The following is a 19,169-nucleotide window of genomic DNA, read 5'->3' as shown; positions in this document are numbered from 1 at the left end:
TAATATCAATTGTTTTTATTTAGAATTTCTTCTTTTTTTGCAAAGAACAGCATTTAAAATTCCTGAAAGTACAACGCAATGCTTATGGTATTATCAGTGTCTTTGACGTCATGATTTTTTTAAATTATTTTTTGTTCACTTTTATTAAAAACGTTAGCATGACTTTTTATTGCATATATACCATTTACAATTTACAAATAGTATTCTTCCCTTTATGGTGAAATGGAGTAAAATCCATAGTTTAAATCAAATGTACATTTATGAACATATCTGCTGTTATTTAATACATTCAACTGAAATATTCAAGTTACGGACAAGAAGTGCACACATACAACAGTAAATAATATCAGCCAATGTGTATTTTTCCTAAAATGTACTGCTTAAGTAAAGAATAAATACGTTTATTTTCTTCATTTAACACATGCATAACTGTTCCATGTGCTTTGCTTCAAAATATATTGATCATTTCATGTTCATTAGACATAAGGTTAAAACAGTTCAAATGAACCATCAAAACACTCTTTACAATAAGCCATCAGTGCAAATTAGGCTCTACTTCAGCCATAGCACAGCAGACCAATAGACTTGTTCTACATTGTTGGACTAAGATCAGGCACTAAGATATGTTCTGAGTTTTGACATTTTGTCCTCTTCTATAAGATCGGTTTTAAAGCTAACTGTAAATGTTGGATGCTTACATAATGTCCTCGAGGAGAAACGTGTTGCGTATCTTCTTACAGGTCTCTTGTGAGTGAGCTACAGTGATGATACAGATCCTATACAGGATCACTGGCTTAATACTATCAGCTGACAGAGTCCAGCTACTTCTGGGCCTCACGCAACCGATCAGTTGGACGCAGGCCTCCACAGCAACGTAAAACACAATTAAAAATGTTATCCGATTATTAACTTTCTGAGATTCAAGTACTGTACTGTATAAGCCACCCTTAATATATTCAAATCCTCACAGTAAAACAGCAAAAGATAAAAAAAATATATATTGCTGTTAACACCAAAAAAAAGTTTGTGTGAGGCTAAAATACCACATTCATTCCTTCCAATCCCTCTACCTTTCTACTGCATTTGCACTTCAAGTATGTCAGTTCTACGTCTGTGTATGCAGCTTTGGATCTGCTTGTGTGAAAGAACACAGTGTAATGAATTACATATCTGTTTTTAAAATTTGGAAAGATTTTTCTTTTGAGTCTGAGGGGGACTCGGGTTGAGAGGGTCATGTTGTTGTAAGTCTCACATTAACAGCGTTGAGCACAATGTAGGTTTTCCATTGAAGTGTAAAAGGCTGCAGCTCCACCTGCTCACCTGTTCAGCCGTTTGTGAAGGGACTGTCTCTGTGCATCGGCTTAACTGCTTTGAAAGATCAGTGCAGACTGGAGTTAGGATCCAGAAGGACGAACCACACGAGAGCTACCATTGCAAAGAAAAACGGGACAAAGGTCACTCTAATCAGTCACTGAATTCTAAATCTAATCAGGCTCCTAATTCTCTCCTCAGACTATCGTGATGTAAGACCTGTTCCCACACGCGCACACCTCTGGAGCACCGCAGAATATATTACTAACAGCACGGGCACAATCGGGGAAGAACACATCCCGGTACTGACTGGGGAAAATAAGAACGCAGGGGGGAGAGAGAGAGAAGGCTACTTACAAGAGAAGCTGTACAAAGTTCATACCTTCCGTTTCTTACAGGCACAGGGCTGATTGGTCGAACACTGGCACAGAACGAATGCACGTGTAGGTTTAAAACCAGCAGTTAAAACAGCGACACGGAAGGGCGAGGCGTCCCCTACTTGAGGCTAGTCTGCTTGGGCAGCTGGGGCCCCAGGATGAGCTCCGAACTCTGCGGCCCCGGCCCCTTCATCTGCATGCTGGCCCCCACCACGGCCGGGTAGCTGCGGTTGCGCCGGATGCCGCCGATGGCGTGCGTCACCCCCGGGCAGCCCAGGGCCAGCCCCTCCCTCGCCAGGCCCGCGGGCACGAAGGGCTTGAGCTTGTCCAGCAGGTTCAGGTTGGACACGCTGACGTCCGTCTGGCTCCCGCTGCTGCAGGTGCTCCTGCTCTCCGCCCTCACCTCCTTCAGGATGGAGCTGGCCGGCTTGGAGGCCAGGAAGTTGTCGTAGGGGCCGCCGGGGCCCTTGAACTCGAAAGGGGCGCTGCTGCCGGGCTGCTGCTGCTGCGGCTGCTCTGATGTTGTCGTCGTCGCTGTCGCCGCCGCCGTCGTCGGGGAGTTGGGCGGCGTGGAGGGCAGCGTTTCTGGGGCCCTGGGCGGGCCGGCGAGGGTGCCGGCCCCCGTGGCCGCCCGATCCCAGCTCTGGGGGTTGTAGACAGCAGCGGAGATGCCCCTCTCCTGCAGGAGCCGGACCAGGCCCAGCGAGGTGCTGGTGGTCTTGGTGGAGTCCCGCAGGTTGGTGAAGGACTCGGCCAGGCTGAGGCGCCGGGGGGTGCAGGGCGTCCCCACGGGGGTGGACTTCAGGCTGCTCATGCAGACGGTAGCCGGCATCGGGCCAGAACTGAGGCTGTGCAGCAGCGGGGAGAATCAGAACAAAGTGAGCTCGCGGGCGAGGACCGGAGCCCCCCCCTCCTCATCTACCGTCAGGAAGAATAAACCAAGGCCTGTGTCTGGATTAGGTAACGCAGAGGAACACTAACGTGTGGGCGTTTCGCGCAGAGCTCTGTCAACTGCAGCTACAACACAGCGTCCAACTCAAGCCATGAAGCGCTTGTTTGCATACAGTCAGGTACTGAAGTCCTTTAATATTGTGTCCACAGCAGTTATTCAAAAACAAACACATTCTTTAAAATAGTTCATAAGGAGAATTCTTAGGGAGCTGGACCTACTGTTACTTTACTCAGTTATTTAACAACAAATGCACAATTTAATTTATTTTCAGATTTTGTCAGAAAAAAGTCATTAATCCTTACATTTTCAAACATTAGGATCTAGTAACTAGGAAGGGGTTACCTGTGCTATACTGTGTCACCCACAAACATGGTGCTAATTTCTTTCTGGTGAAAGTATGAGGAGGAGCAGGTGGACAACTCTCCTTCGTGCCCAGGAAATTGTTTTAAAAGTATGGTTTTACTTTCTTAAAAAAATAATAATAATAATTGTGAGCTATACTTTGGGATGTGCCTGAGGTGTTGGAACTTTGTGGGGGAAAAACATCTTTGAAAAAAAAGAAAATATGAAGTATTTTCTCAACAAAAGTGTCATTAAACAATTGTGTGTATATATATAGTGGATAAACAAAAATATCAGGCAGGTACTGCATTTTTGTGCTTAAACTGAACTAATTGTAGAAGTAATCTTTCACACAAAGCTGAAACCGTTTTGCTCTGATAAACAGCATGCATATTAATTGATTAGTAAAGGTATAAGAGATAACCACAAGCCTTTAACACATCATATGCATTATGACAACTCTACATGGAATTAAAAATTCCTTCACCTGTATATCACTGATACATGTAGAATTGCACTACACGTAAACACAATTTAGTTATTTGAAGGAATTTGTTAAAGCATCAGCTCTTTACAACTTCATTGACTGAAAAGTGCTTTAAAAAACGCAGCTGAACTCAGCTGCAACATACTGTATTTACCCACAAATTAATTACATCCATTTTAATTGGTGAAGAAGAAAAACAGACTGTCGATACTTTATTAACTTTATCATTATTGACACTAGACCAGTCAATCAGAGATGTGGTTTCTACTTGACCACTCGTCCTGGATACCTTGAGGTACTTGCTAAACAAGCACAGACACATGCACTGCAGACAGATATTTTTATGATCAGTGTTTCCTTCCCCATGAGGAAATGATGGTTCTGATTCTCAGTCTGTAATCCACTTGGCTATGAAGTACAAAGTCTCTAATCTAAATGAAAGTTTAGGTTAGGAGTACTGAATTCTTTGAAGGACTGGGGACTGTTGGGATGTTAGAAGGATAAGACATTGTACGATGTTAGCGTGTTTCACAGACTGGCATTCCTCTCGGTTTAACGCAACCCCACCAGTGTCAGGCCATGTGACAGAGTTTCTCACCCCACAACAGGATGAGTCAGTGTGGCTGTTCTAAACCAGCCCTCAGTACAACATGATACAGTGCTGTGTCGTCCTCCTCATCACAAGACCTAGAAAGAAGTCATTGGCATTAAGATAATTCTTGTGGTATTCAAAGGATTTAAGGAATGTTATCACCGTATTTACCTTTGCAGTGGTTATATGAATAAATTAGTAAACTGATTATCAAATTGCTGTCATGTGCTTAAAAATAGCCCTTGTTATTCATACAGCATAGCCTTGATCCTGGGAAGCCTCAAGCAGGTTACATGGGCCAAATTTAAGTCACCAGTTCCAAATATACTTGGATTTTGAATTTTTCTTTGAGAATTAAGCAGGTGAATGGCACATTTAAGAAATTTTAAAAAAATATGAAATGCTGGTCATTTACTGACTCAGCTGAATCAATTAGTTTCATAAACCGGTCATAAATCACGTGTTTTCCAAGTCTTAATGAAGCAGTGATTTACAGGTGACCCGTGAGACCTGGTAGTTTGTACCAAGTTTGGCTCTCCCTACTCTAATGCAAGTCCTTTTTGCGTCTGAATCTACTTGGATGATTTAGTGTCTCCATAACGATTGCCAAAGGCTGAAAATAAAAAGGACGGAAAAAGTTACTTCTTTAGTCTCTTTACACACAAAGATTCGCAGGCAGCAAGGGATGGATTTCACCAAAGACCAAGATCACAAATGTTACTCTTACTGCCAGTCTGGGGCAGCCGATTTAGAAACCCCAGAGTCCTTCCTAAAGACAACTGAATCTGTTGCGACTGATGCAGAAAATGTTTAACAGTGACTAAATGGAAAGTATCTGACGCTCTGTGTCGCAACCTGACAGGGCAGCTTGTGCTGAAGATGGATAGTAAGTAACCTGTAAACTGGGACTGCTGGTTTTACTGGGGAGTTGTGGAAAGAGCCTTACCTTGGCGTGACTCTGGTGAGCTCGTCGGAGGGGTGCAGGATACGGCAGGTGGTGAAGGTGTATGTGGAGTTGGTGTGCGACATACATTTACCAGGGTAGTGAACTGAAACACAGTGGAGAGAAACAGTTCTGAGAAACACAAGAACACAGCAGTCAGACAAACTGAGACACTCAAAGCTGCATCATGCAATACGTGTTACTGAAGCATTTAACAGAAAACCATCTGATAACTTCTGACATAAAACAGAACTTAACAGCCTATAAGGTCCCTGGTTATAATACATATACATGACAGGCGAGTATATATTAAATACAGTGCCTTGTAAAAATATTCAGACCTCTGCTCAATTTCACATTTGGTTGTTTTAAAGCTTGCAGACCTGACACTTTCAACTTTAAATGAGGAAAGTGAATAAGATAAGACTTTATTAATCCCGAAGGAATTTGAGGCGTTATCAATTGTCCTGCCCAACAGAATCCTGGCAAAAACTGCATCAAGCCAGTGTGTGAAGCAGAGGCTTGACCAAAACACATGCGACTAATTTCTGACAAAAGTGCTTCCATCAAATACTGAGTTTGCAGGTCTGAGTATGTACAGTACACAATCAACACAAATTGAAATCCTTTCTTTAGTTTTTGCTGAAATGTACTGTTCTGCACTTAGTAATCGAACCTGAGATGTGACTAAAATAATGAAAGCATGTTTTTTTCATTTAAAAAAATGGGACACCATAGGAAGGGCCTGAATGCTTTTGCAAGGCCCTGTATACAGAAAACAAATCTAAAATCCTATTGTCCAAAATATATCTCTCTCTATTACTGTTCCTCCGCATGCAAAAGAGCTATACTTATAGCTGAATGATGCAGCTTTACAGGGAAAATTTAGTAAACAGAAAGAGGACAAGTTTGCAGATTAGTTTTAAGGCAATTAGAGCACAAGATTACCTAACATTTCAGGCATGTATTAAAATATACTCTACTATATTTTAAGCAGTAGCATACAAGTATTAAGTATTAGAATAGAAAGTGCAGTCAGATTTCACTTTGTGTTCTAACAGGCCGTGCTATACAGAATTTGTTTGTGGGACTGAAAGCTGGACAGGGAGGTCTGTAGTGTAATCCGAGTCCCGACTGAACTCATGGATTCTGTCAGGGAGCCCCGATTACAGGAAGCTGGAGACAGGCGGGGACTCGAGATGTGCACCCCAGAGCTCAGGCAGTGCTCAGGACGAGCATCGTGACCAGCCGAGTGAGCTGGGAGCCCGAGACCGAAGCTCTTGACTCGATTTTGAGTATGAAACAATACCGAAACAAAGAATCTGGATAATAATAGGTTTTCTTTCCAACTACGATGTACTCCATTGTAAAATTAGCGACACGTAAGTCTATTATGAGCACAAATGTACCACTCCAGTGATAACCCCAGCCAAGACAGCTGAGCTAAAATTAAACCACCACAATGCTGTTCTCAGTAAAAGCTGCTGTGCTTCCATTTCGGTGCTACATCTCTTATTCATGCCTTGAAAATTAGGAATTTTGTGATACTGGATTTCCCAAAGCTCCAAAAGGAAAGCTACCCGAGATGCAAAATTTAGAAATGATTGGTTAGAGAGCAATTTATGAAACGAAGGACTAAAAAGAATTAAGAAATGATTGTGACAGGATGGTGAAATCAAATTTGGATGAGAAAATAATCTGGGTAATTAATAAATGAGCGCTACTGTATGCAGAAAGGTGACAAAAATAGGTAAAATAAAAATGTAATATTATGCCAATATTTTTTTCTTCTGTGATTACAGTCAAATGAGGCTACCAAAGGCTTAAGAAAATGCCAATTAAAATCAAAACTGTGCAAAAAAAACAAATTAAAAAGCTGTGAAAACTGTACTAAACAGATACCACAAAAATAGGCCCTTCTGTGTTAAACTTAAGAACTAAATAATCATTCATTTCTTCAAGTAACGTATTCAATATTAATTAAGAGTTGTAAGAATGTCTATAAAGATCGCCTAATTGGAAAATATTTTTGTTGTTACAAAAAACAGCATTTTTGTTCCAATTATTAGTTTTAACTAAAAATGCCTTTTCAGAACTCATCAAATTTTCTATTTAGTTTTATATTTATGAAGAAAGACATTAACAAAAGTCAAGGATACATGCCCTACGCTGTGTTCCACTAAGAATCAGCAGGCACAAAAGTGAAAACTTCCGCTGAAAACACTAATCTAAATGATATGTTTAGTGATGTATTGAACTGGACTGAACCGCAGTCCGACAGCTGGAGCAAAGCCAGGGCTCCAATCGTTTTGCCTCGTGGTCTTTTTTGTTGAGCAGCATCGACGCACGAAAAATCCTTTCTATTTTTCTCACTTTGCTGGCACACCGTAGCAGCTCCCAGGGCGGATCAGGTCAAAAGATTAAAAACTAAAAAAACAAGTTAAAAAAAAAGGAGATGTACTCAAAGAAAGGTGCAGCACGTGGCCGTGGGGCGCGAACGTGCGCTATGGTGGTGGAGTCAGTGGCGGGGATGAGAAGGGTGAACGAATGCCCCAGTATTCAGCATCCTGTCAGACGTCCCAATCCGGAGGACATTTCGGAGGCTCCCTCACCAGACGCCTCATCACCGGCAGCCTTCTGCTCCGGGGTCTCCGTGGCCGTGGGCGGGGGCTGGCTGGGGGGGGCGCCGCTGTCTGTGCCAGTGACCCGCGGCCCCCGCGGCCTCTCACCTGAGGCCTCGGCGTGCGGAGGGGCGGGGCTTGAGGTAGAAAGGCTCTGGAAAGAAAGGTCACCTGGCTCGTCCTCCTCAAAGTCTGTGAACTGGTAGACCTCTTCCAGGTCCAGCTCCAGTGGCCTGAAGCCCTTGGTGACCACGCCAGGCCTGGAGTCCAAGATCCCTCCCAGATTGGGCTGGGCCAGCTGCTGCCAGTGGTGCAGGGTGGCAGAGCCTTCGCCACAAGGGGGCACACGGGACAGAGAAACAGAGCGTTAGGTGCGGCCTTCCCCGTGGCCTCTGACCTCCGACCTCTCCACAGCAGCACTGTGACTCCAGCGGGCCTGTCTGGTGTCACTAAAACGATCGTTCTGCTGGTAAGTGAGGCCAAGGCACTCCCATGCCCAGCTCAGCTTGCTAGTTAGTCCCTGCTACCTTTAGACGCACAGCGCAAAGAGACTGCTCACTTTATCACCCCTATCAGCTCCCTACAAACAGCAGAGGAGGAAGACCTTTTCCCCCAGTACAAAGCTGAACACGCGGAATTGCTCGTGTAAGCCATCGGCAGCCTCTACTCGAATAAAGACACTGAGGAATTCAGAAGAGAGATATTCATGTTAAACGGACGCTGGACACTTTACAGAAAGTCAGGTCTGTGCAATTCTACGCATAGCACATACCCACTTCCTGCGCTACGTGTCGGATGTGAATTGTGTAGTCAGCCAGTTTCCACAGCATGCATATGTGCAAAAGAGAGAAAATGTGTCGACGCTAACTGACAAATTCACTTTGAAGGACAAAAGGTCGTTTTTATGAAAAGCTGGAAAGGTATGGGAAAAGCTCCAGGAGCCACATTTAACAACTTCAATACAAAACCCAGCTGTACAAATAAGCATAGGTCGCCTTGTATCACAGCAGCAGCCAAATAAATCAGAATACATGCAAACACATACAGTATACAGCACACAAGATACCAGGGAATAACCTTTCAGCTTGTGCAAACTTTGCTTTTCATCATTCCTGTTATTTGGATTAGAACACTTTAATTTTATCCTAACCATTTTATATATCCTTAAGTGTACAGCATGTGTTTGACACCCAGAAAAAATATTTAGATATATTCTGCAGTATTAAGGTTGGCATGATTAACATATGATATTTAAATAGTTGTATAATGACAATACCAGGTCAGAAAATGGTAGGCACATTTATGAGGTACTTATAATACTGGAAAATTTAGAATCTGAATGAAAAGATTTTAAAATAAATTCCATGCTCAAGTTATCCGAAAATTACCTGAAAGGAGTTAAAAGGTATACCTAAAATGTAAACAAAATGTTAGTTGTTTTACCTAAGATTTGCCTAAGTTTTATATTTGGCTATTATGTGTTTCTAATCCAATTATGCTAAATCATATGAAATAATGGGCTCATGGTGATTAATCTTATCCTTTTAACATTTCTGCCCGACAAACATCACAGAGAGAAAACACTGTACATTGCAAAATGCTGGAAGAAACACAAATTTCAAGTCCAAGGAAGAATATTGTCATCAATATATTGCAAATAAGCTGTCGTCATTATTCTGTGATCTACTATACAGGTGTTGCACTCAAAGGTTAGGTACAAGAGAAGACATTAAATCAAAGAGAAAGACAAAAAGAAACTGGAAGGACAGTTATGAAAATTAGCAGATTTTATTGAAGATGTATATAAAAACAAATGCTGGATGGCAGCACAAGAAAACCAATCAAAGATGTAAAGGAAAAAAGAAAAATGAAGAACTGATAATTGAAGTACAGACCAGAAACAAATTGAAAGCAGGATGAAAAGGAATCAGAAAGTTCGCAGAAACAGCCCTGGCGTTAATGTATTCACACAGATACCTAACCTTTAGAGCACCTACACAACGAGATGCGTGAAACCTTTAAAACATTTTTGGCTTAATGTTCGATCAAGACTAGAATGAATGCTCATTTGGGAACTAATACTGTGTATATATAGTAAATAAATAATTAATGAGACTATCAACTAGTGACTCTGTTTAGACTTGAAATTGTATATTCTAAAGTATTAACAAATTTCACTATTATCTGTACTAATTAAAAGTAACATAATAACACTCATTGTAAGTAGTGTAAAATATACTAGCATATTTAAATGCATGCACAACGTTCCCTGTCCAAAAGACATCCCTGTATGAAGTAAATGGCCTTGGATGTTTTCTAAAAATGAGGAACATACATACTTAAAATGGATGTCTGGGTGTTAATATATAAATCTGCCTTGCCGTTAACATTTAAAGTGCATTTCTAAATTCTTTAAAAATATACTTTATTACTTTTTATGTTATCAAGTGCTTAGATTAATTTGATTAACTATGTTATTTTTATTAAAGTCTAATACTTATCTCATTTATGTAATATAGGGTTCTTGGTTTCGCATTTATGTCTCTAGAGCAGAAACAACAGAGGTAAGGGGGTATAATACACATTTAAAAAACAATATAGCAAAAGACAGTAAAAGCCTGAATGAACTGTATATCAAACTTTCATTTTTAACTCCAAACCAAAGAAAGAAAATACTTCAGGCTAAAATGTTTTAATCTTGGTCTCTTAAAGTAATATTTAAGCATTTTATTTTTTTCCTGCCTGTCCATTTTTGCTTCAAAGAATGAGTGACATTTTCTCAATGTGCTGAAATCCAACAGTAAACGCCTGGAGGCAAAACCCCACAGCTTGGTGCAAATTCATCTTTGGTGCAACATCGCAGCCCTTTTCTCTAGTGTTCATACTGTGTGAGGAAGATTAGCCCCATGTTAACACTCTCTCAAAGTTTCAAAGACGCAAGCTGGCCCTGCAACTGGAACACGGATATTACTTTCGGAGATACGGCTATTTCCACAGGAAGTTTGGCTCTTTATTGGCCGACAACAATGGAGATGATAGCTACTACAGTCAATTATTTTAAGATTAACCCTCAGGTGCCGGGATCCACGCGAAGGCCACCCCATCTGAAACGTTGCGATCGCTACACTACGCTCCGCTTCCGTTCGCCTGACTTGAGGCAGGGGAAGATCATTCACACAGTATGCTGCAATTATGTGTCAGTATCCAGCTGTGCGAAAGGCAGCACCCTTGCCTCACGGGCTCTCAAACCAGCAGCGCGGCTGACTATCGCGGAAATAAAAGGAGTACTGAGTGGAGAGGCTACCAGAGCCCTTGTGATGCACCAGGGACCAGAGGGAGTCAAAGAGGAGGAGAGAGAGAGGCCTGGGCCCCGCCCGGTCACCTTCGAGCGGCTTGACGATCTGGAGCTTCTCGGGCAGGTAGGAGCGGCTGCCGAAGGAGAAGACGGACAGGCCGGAGTGGTGCGTGCCCAGCGACATGATGCTCTCGGCGGGGGTGAGGCTGCCGCTGTGGAGCTCGCCCCCGTCGGCCAGGTCGCGCAGCTTCCTCTCACGCTCCTCCTCGAAGAAGCGCCGCTCGCTCAGGTAGTTCTCCCGCCGCAGCGACAGCCGGCGCAGCGCCACCTCCAGGTCGCGGGAGCCCGGCGTCCCCGGGGTGCCCGGCTTCTTGTTGGCGTCGCCGTCGCTGCTGGGGAACGCCGCAGACAGAGCCGGGTCAGCCCGTCGCCAAGCGCATCGTCACGGGGTCTCGTACCGAACTCGCGGCAGGTTACAAACGAACGCGCGTTTCACTGGGGTAAATCCAGAATTGCCGCTTCTGAGAACTGAGGTTCCCTCTTGGACACGGCTAATGCAACGTCTTCATGAAGCTTTTACATGCGCCATTTGCAATGATGCCGTGACCTCTGCATATCACCCGTTTAAAGTTTTATCGTACTCACAGCAGTATCTCCCTGTCTTGGAGTAATCCTCTGTTTCCTGGTTTCTAACCCAACAGAACTCTTCATGAATGAAGCTTAAATTAAATTAATTAAAACAGTTCTATAAATCACTTAAAGTCTTATAATACGGGCGAGTGATGAAGTGCCATACATGTATAATACATGTACAAGTCCTGCATTTACAGTATATACATCATTAACTGACACACAATCTACTGCCAAAGGAAAACAGCAACAAATTGAACCTAACTGTCAGTGCAGAAAACCGTTAATAATTAAACAGCCAGTCCAGTAAGCGTTCAATGAGCTTAGTTCATCAAGATTTCACTAATCAAATGTTGGTCAGCAATACCCTGAAGCCACAGGGTGCCCCAGGGCATTGATATTTGTTTTCTACCCAACTTTCCTGGTCTCCTGCAAGTTGAAGACTAGGCCACCCACCTGCCTTCCGGGGACTCTGTCTCCAGGATGATGCTGTTGGTTCTGTTGTCGATGACGATGTTGCTGACGTCGCTGCCGTAGAAGCTGGAGCGGGGCGTGCTCCTGCAGCTGGACAGGGCCGAGGACTGGTTGGAGCCCGGGATGTTCATGGGCGACGGGAGCAGGGACCTCTGCTTCGCCGTCTGGTTGATGTTCTTCACGGTCTCGAACACGCGCTTGTGGTGCAGCCTGGGGGCGGGGGCAGAGGAGCGCAGACACGTCACCCCCTGCCGGCCCCCTCCGTCCACTTTCCACCCGCGGGGGAGCCAGGGCCGGTCCTGGCAAGGAGAGGACGCGAGGCAGGGTACGCCCTGGGCGGGACGGCAGTCCATCGCTGGGCGCACAGACACTCACCAGAAAATCCCGACATTCTAAGCCGTGCTAAACAACAGACATGTGTAGACATCACATGCAATCTTCTGATGCCAAAATAGCCTAGGAAGTACCTGCTTGCCTTCCTAAACAGGCAATATATTCAGTTTTGTACTCAAGCAGAACGTATATATTGGAACATCTACATTTGACACAAATTAAAACTTGGGATTCTAAATTTCCAGAGGTCTCCGGCTCCGGTCTCAGCCCGGGAGCTCTCTAAGCTCCGTGTTTGACGACCACAAACTGTCGGCTTTCCTGCTAAGACAGCGGATCGGCTGTTCCGAAACCCACTTGTGCTCCTCCATTTCGGGGTCTTCCATGTGCAGCTCCTTCCGCATGGTGCCCTCGATCTCTGCCGCCAGGGAGTCCTCGAGACAGCAGAAGCGGAGGTTAAGCCCGTGATGGTTTAGTGTCACAATCCCTTCTTTCCAGACATCAAAAACTCCAGATTATTACTGGTTCATCCGGAGTATCACAGTTCTCGAATTTGCTCAATGCTGTGGTCTTGAGTCAAAAATAAAACTACATTTAGACAATGTGCTGACTCACATGAGTTTGAGAATAATGAAGCAGTTAAGATTAAATTCAGAGCAAGCCGATTTAAAGACATTTTTCTTACAAGGAGACATTTCACATGCATCCAGGTAAAGCTTCTGGGACCAAACCAGCTGTTGTTGGAACCCATGTCCCCCATTACATAGCCAGTCTACTCATTCATTTAGCTGCACAGCTGTAATCGCTGTAACCTAACCAGGCTCTGGGGGGATCAATAAGCAGCTCTACCCATAATGAAGAGAAAACCCTGTGTAATCCACTGTAAGAGACCGTTAGGAAAAGTCCTATTTGCTGTATCTCTGGTTTTTGAGGTGGATACCCTGGCTCGTTTCAAGTCCTCAGATCGAATGGCTACTTACTACCACACAAGACAGCTCGACCGAATGGCCTCCTCTTGTTTCTAGCTCTTCCTACGTCCCTTCTCGTCCATTACGATGCGACGCACAGGTAAGGAAGACTAATGGCAAGGCTCCACGGGAGCTTCCCGGGACAGAGACGCCAAGGCCTACTGTGCCTACCATAGGGAACAGGCCGAGCGCATGGAAGCGGCGCGGGGTGCTGCTGGGCACCGTCTTGTTCCGCAGGTTCTTGAGCTCCTCCTGCGCCTCGTGAAGCATCTCCATGCACTCCGCATACTTGTCCTCCAGCTCCCGTAACTAAGGCACAGACGAGACGAACGGACACCCACATCTCAGTAAGAACAATAATTAATAATAATAATTGCTTACACTTATACAGCGCTTTTCTGGACACTCCACTCGAAGCGCTTTACAGATCATGGGGATCCCCTCCACCACCACCAGTGTGCAGCCCCACCTGGATGATACGCCAGTCTGCTCCCCACACACCAGCTCTCAGTGGGGAGGAGAGCAGAGTGATGAAGCCAGTTCAGAGATGGAGGTTATTAGGAGGCCATGACTGGTAAGGGCCAATGGGAAATTTGGCCAGGATGCCGGGGTAACACCCCTGTTCTTTTTGAGAAACGCCCTGGGATTTTTAACCACAGGGAGTCCGGACCTCGGTTTTACGTCTCATCCGAAGGACGGCGCCTCTTTACAGTATAGTGTCCTCGTCACTATACTGGGGCATTAGGACCCACACAGACCCCAGGGTGAGCACCCCTGCTGGCCCCAGTCACACCTCTTCCAGCAGCAACCTGAGCTTCTCCCAGGAGTCTCCCCTCCAGGTACTGACAAGATTCAGACCTGCTGAGCTTCAGGGTACTTAGCTTCAATGTGATCCTGCAGCCTACAAGTGTCTTTTTTTACCAAAAGGTCCAATGGAAGATTCTGTCAAGACTAAAGTACAGGTCTCAGGTGTCTAGTTTCTAGCACGCCAACCTTGTGACAGTGTCACAGAAAATAGCTGATCTCATTATATCTAATTATGTCAATGTGCTTCAATGGGGCCACTTCAGGCTGCACAGAGGAGCAATGACATGTTTTAGTTCTTCGTACAAGATCATCCCTCGGTGGACAAAGCTTCACCTACTGTTAACATCCTTGCAATGAAATCTGTTTTCTGTTCTAGACATGTCTTAAAGCAGCGATTCAGTGGCAATCCTATTTACAGCTCTGAAAGCAGGCGGTGAACGCAGAAGACCTTGTGTGCAGTTTTGGTCCGTTCACCATCTTCTTGACCACCGGGACAGGAAACGGGCAGGGGAGGAGAGTGTGAAACACACTGAAGCGGTCTTTACCTCAGCTGTGAGCTGTCGCTGAGCGTCTTTGGCAGCCCCCAAATGCTGGGTGAGCTCTTCATTTTCAACGGCATACTAGGAAAAGAAGAGTAACGCATTGACACAGGTTTCCAGAGGCGCGTGGAGACAGACACAGTCATTAACTGTGTAGACTGCAATGGTTAAAGAAAGTCAAAAGATCCAGTAAGCACATATACTGTACAGTATGTGTATTTGCCTTATGTAATAGTGTTTTTGTGCTGTAAAAATGTCCATCATGATTTTCATGGTGGAAATTGGGCAATAACAGAGCCCTAGTCCATTGACCCTAGTTTATCGTAATGCAATTCTTCTCTGCATATTTGTAAAGACTACCTTGCCAAAAAGTGCTTGTTCATTCTATTCATATGTCAGTTTCATATATGGCAAAGGTACAGCAAAAGACCCATGGCACACGATAGTGAGAATCCGATCATACCGACTTGGATTTCTTCTGCAGATCCACGATCTGAGACAGCAGGTGGGTGATCTCCTCCTGCTGTCGAGCTGCATCTTCAGTTTTCTTGGCTAACTCTTCAGCAATGCTGGAGATCTGTATGTTGGCATCCCCTTTTCAACAAGCAGAAAACGAGAACTCATAACGCACCTTCCAGGTTTATTCATGCTCCCACCAAACAGAAAGGATCATGCAACAATCAAAATGGTATACTGTAACTTTAACAGCTTCAAACCAGGCCAAGTCATACAGTATCAACGTGTCAAATAATTATAGGCCAGGAAATGCAAAGTGTCACATTTTCACCCCTATACGTTTTCTTATATATTTTCTTACCCCAAACCTTTCCTATAAGTTTTTACTGATTTTTATGTGAAAATATTAGTATATTAATACTAACATATACCTGATTTTGTAATCAATTACACAAGTACCCCAAGAGGGGCAATGGAGCATTTTGACATGAGCACAGCCCTTTCTAACTCATGGGGGAAAAGCCCCCTTTTCCAGCTCAGGATCCTCATCTACAGTGTATGAAGAGCGATGACTGGGGGGCAGTGACACATAACACCTTCTGAAAGCAACGCCATCGATTTACACGTAAAAAAACACACGTTCTTCCTCCAAAAAGGACAATTCATATCTGTGATTGAGGTCTTTATTTGTGAAAAAACATCTGACTGTATTATCTTCCTTATGTCATACAGTATATACAATTGAAGTTACGCATGAAACAAACAGGCTTGTGCTGCTCTCAGTCACAGATGCCAGACCCAGAATTCATACCAGACTCTAAGGTGTGAACAACCATGAACAGACTGCAGCACCGCTCCCTCCTGCAGTTTTGACACCGTGCTGCACAGCATCAGGAAACTGAATTACTCACGTAATTCTTTGACACAGTCATTCACCAACTGTTGCTCTTTCTCTTCATACGTGATTGTTTCTGTCTTCAAGTGGCAGGCCTGGCGCGGGAAACAGAAGCAGACAGGTGCTGTCACAAGTGCCTGCATACATCAGAGTGGGGCATCAAGCCAGAGCGGCCCTTCACCTGCTCTTGCAGGTTGCCTAAGGATTTCTACAACAGCTACACCTTTGATTGATTTAAAGGTGCTATATTTTGAAACTAAAGTTCAGCTTTGCCAGACTACCATGGGTATTTATTAACTTCAGACGAGAAAGTTATTTAGTACTTAAAACGTTACCTCCAATTTATCAACAATTATGCTTTCTACCCATCACAATTACACCTCGCCCTCTGAAAGTGAAGCGTGGAGATTTGCTGAGGTTGTACTTTCCTTTCAGAGCACACCTTACCTCTGACCGCAGGACTATGTTCTCTTCCTCAAGGTCTTTGAGTTTCTTCTGCAGGGAGTCAAGGGGGAAGTAATTTTGGACTGACGATGTGGATTCGTTTCTCCTTATCCTGCCCACATCAACACAACAGTAGTTCACATGTAGTGATCAAGAAGCAAGCTGTTAGGATAAAGACTATTTGGTCCTTCTGAAACACCAGTGCTACATTCAGTAATTGCCCGATTACTTTTAAATTGAACTGACAGGGTAAACAAAGTAGAAACACATGTAGCAATACGTTAAATGATTGCATTAATGCCTCAATATTCACTTCATAACTTAGACTCTATACAGTCTCACTCTCCTCTATTAGATTCTTAATTTAACTCGGTGGCCAGACTTTAAGCATTCAGAATATGCAGGCCTAAGAATGGAATTAATTATTATTAGATTGTTACCGAAAGCTAATCAACAGAAATACCACAGGAAACCATAATAATGACTGAAATAGGATGAACACAACACATAGTGAAAAAAAGACTACATTTCAGGTCAGAAATGGCCCCCTTTTCCCCCTAAACATTTTTACAGGAGAGAACAGTTACACAGAGAAGTGAAAAACAAAAAAAAAGGATGAACTTGAATTTTTGTCTCAAAGAATTGAGGTTTTAATTTTTAAAATCCCCCAGACTATATGGAGAAACATATAGCAACAAGAACAGGACAGAATTTAACATACACTGTAGGTGTATAAAGCTTGAAAGTCTTGAAGCTATCTGACGTAACTTAAAGAATGATTCCAGTGAAAATGATACACGGGGCCGAACTGAGCAGATTGCCCCACGGGGTTTCTTATCGCAATTGAGAAAGAATGCTCTGAGAGAGGCCGAGCTGGAGACAGCAGGGCCATCTTTCAGGGAGGTAAAGGCCGAGGTGGACAGTGTTGCAACGGAGGCTGGTCACTCACGGAGTACAGCAGGCGGAATCGGCATCACTCTCCTCTGCCGCAGTGGTATAAAACTGGAGCAGCTCGTCTTTCATCGACAGCTCGTGCCGCAGCTGGGAAACCTGCAGAGAGAGCAGCCCCACGCTGAGCTAACAAACTGAAGGTCACGTGCTGCTTCCTGGGACAGGCAGCACAAAGAGCCCCTCCTGCTGCTCATTTACATGCACCCTCTGGGCCTTGAGACGTCTCACAAACGACAGCGGTACCTGCAATTGCTCATTTGAAAGGTAGTCCACTATTCCAGGCCCAGCTCACCTCCTCTCGAATGTGCTCCACCTGCTCCTCCAGGTATTCATTTCGCTCTGTCAGAGTCTTGTTCTTCTTCAGCAGCGACTGACCGATCCTTGCAGCCAACTCCAAATCTCGCTCTTTCTGCAAAAGATTAAAAAAAATGAAAATAAAACTTTTCTCTTTCCTGAATAGAAATCAGGACTGGACACAGGACTTGGGACTATTCAGGAAGGGACATACTGGCCGCGTGAGGCGACTTTAACACTGGTGCTGCCTTTCTTTTGGTCACTAACTTAACAAGGGTGTGCATCTGCATTATCATGCTGTGACAGACGCCAGTCTCTGGTAGCTCAGTGATGTGATGCTCCGGCCCAAGCCAGCTGAGCCCTTTGCCCAGACGGAAAGGGCTTAGAACTGTCTTACTGATGATTTTGCCGGGCTCAACACCATTCCAGAAGTACACTAGTCTACCTCCCAAAATAAGAGGCTTTATTTTTTACAGAAAGATACGCCCACTTCACGCTCTCAGAGAGGAGACGAAATATAACAGTGAGTTATAGTTTCACATTTTTTTCCTATAGCCCTTCTGCAATATCTTTAAAATTTTAAAATAATATGAATGACAGCCAAGCTACCTTTAAATATATTCAGATTCAATGTAAACTGTCCCGCCTGTGCAATTTTTATTGATGTTAAAAATTTTATAAATCTCTGACTGGACTGAATAAGACTTTAGGAGAGGATAAGCTCATAGACTATACAGCACGAACAAAAGGTTTTAGAATGTAAGACATATTGTATTTATTGTGCAAACTCATTGTACTCGTGAGGTAAAATTTCTATTTTACAAGTTAGACGTTTAAAACTATTTTAAAGTCATTATCTTAAACTCATTTTCTTTAGTAGCAGAACTATCGCCGAAATGCAAATGTCACAGGTGACCCAATTACAATACAGAACTGAGAAAAGAGTGGGCTTAAATTCAAAACAGCACTGCGTTTCCAGATGTGATGCCATTCAAACTGAATATGAAATTGTAACTCTCGCACGCTTCAAGTATTTAATACTGAGCACCAGGCACTCGAGGTCCAGGCCCTCTTCATGGTAGTGCATTTTAATCGAGCACCCCCTTAGCTCCAACTGATTCCCATTCCCAATGGCACTATTTGAACCAATTCCTCAGTCGTTATCAATATTGAGCTTGATCAGGCGTGAGGGCTTACGCAAAATGTATATTTAAGATCAGATGGAACTGTGTTGTAAAGAGAAAAGGCAGTTTAACACACCCAACTCAGACGGATCACGATCAAGCAATGATCAGGTACAATAATTCTTAGGGAGCAGCCCTGCTAATGCAGGCCTTCACAACAGTACTATTTCAAAGTGCAGAGTTCAGTACATAGTCACTAACCTAAAAACAGAAGTGAAAGGTTATGCAAAGCTGACTACGGAGCCTGAAATGAACAATAGCAACCAGTCTTTGAAAA

The 19,169-nt window shown here is 43.8% G+C and overlaps 1 protein-coding gene across 14 annotated transcripts in view; it reads right to left on the bottom strand.

Annotated features, from left to right (window-relative positions):
• Positions 1–19,169, bottom strand: part of LOC148651624 (trafficking kinesin-binding protein 1-like) — a 42,713-nt gene continuing 23,544 nt past the window's right edge. For 7 of the 14 annotated variants that reach the window (XM_088602207.1, XM_088602211.1, XM_088602205.1 and 4 more), the window contains 13 exons: positions 17,707–17,823; positions 17,413–17,513; positions 16,467–16,575; positions 16,036–16,114; positions 15,132–15,262; positions 14,675–14,749; positions 13,494–13,631; positions 12,712–12,788; positions 12,007–12,234; positions 11,008–11,312; positions 7,617–7,952; positions 5,008–5,110; positions 1–2,536 (listed from right to left, as the gene is read on the bottom strand). In XM_088602207.1, coding sequence (XP_088458333.1) covers positions 1,807–2,536; positions 5,008–5,110; positions 7,617–7,952; positions 11,008–11,312; positions 12,007–12,234; positions 12,712–12,788; positions 13,494–13,631; positions 14,675–14,749; positions 15,132–15,262; positions 16,036–16,114; positions 16,467–16,575; positions 17,413–17,513; positions 17,707–17,823 — 2,529 coding nt within the window. In that variant the 3' untranslated portion in view covers positions 1–1,806. Of the gene's footprint in view, positions 2,537–3,795; positions 5,111–7,616; positions 7,953–11,007; positions 11,313–12,006; positions 12,235–12,711; positions 12,789–13,493; positions 13,632–14,674; positions 14,750–15,131; positions 15,263–16,035; positions 16,115–16,466; positions 16,576–17,412; positions 17,514–17,706; positions 17,824–19,169 lie in introns of those variants that run through there. The other 7 variants (XM_088602208.1, XM_088602200.1, XM_088602210.1 and 4 more) reach the window with 6 other exon arrangements.

The sequence above is a fragment of the Lepisosteus platostomus genome, chromosome 12 (genome assembly GCF_059453375.1).
Source record: "Lepisosteus platostomus isolate fLepPlt1 chromosome 12, fLepPlt1.hap1, whole genome shotgun sequence".
In the NCBI taxonomy this organism is placed as follows: domain Eukaryota; kingdom Metazoa; phylum Chordata; class Actinopteri; order Semionotiformes; family Lepisosteidae; genus Lepisosteus; species Lepisosteus platostomus.
Note: the sequence above shows the minus strand (reverse complement) of the source record. Positions and strands in the feature narration are given on the sequence as shown.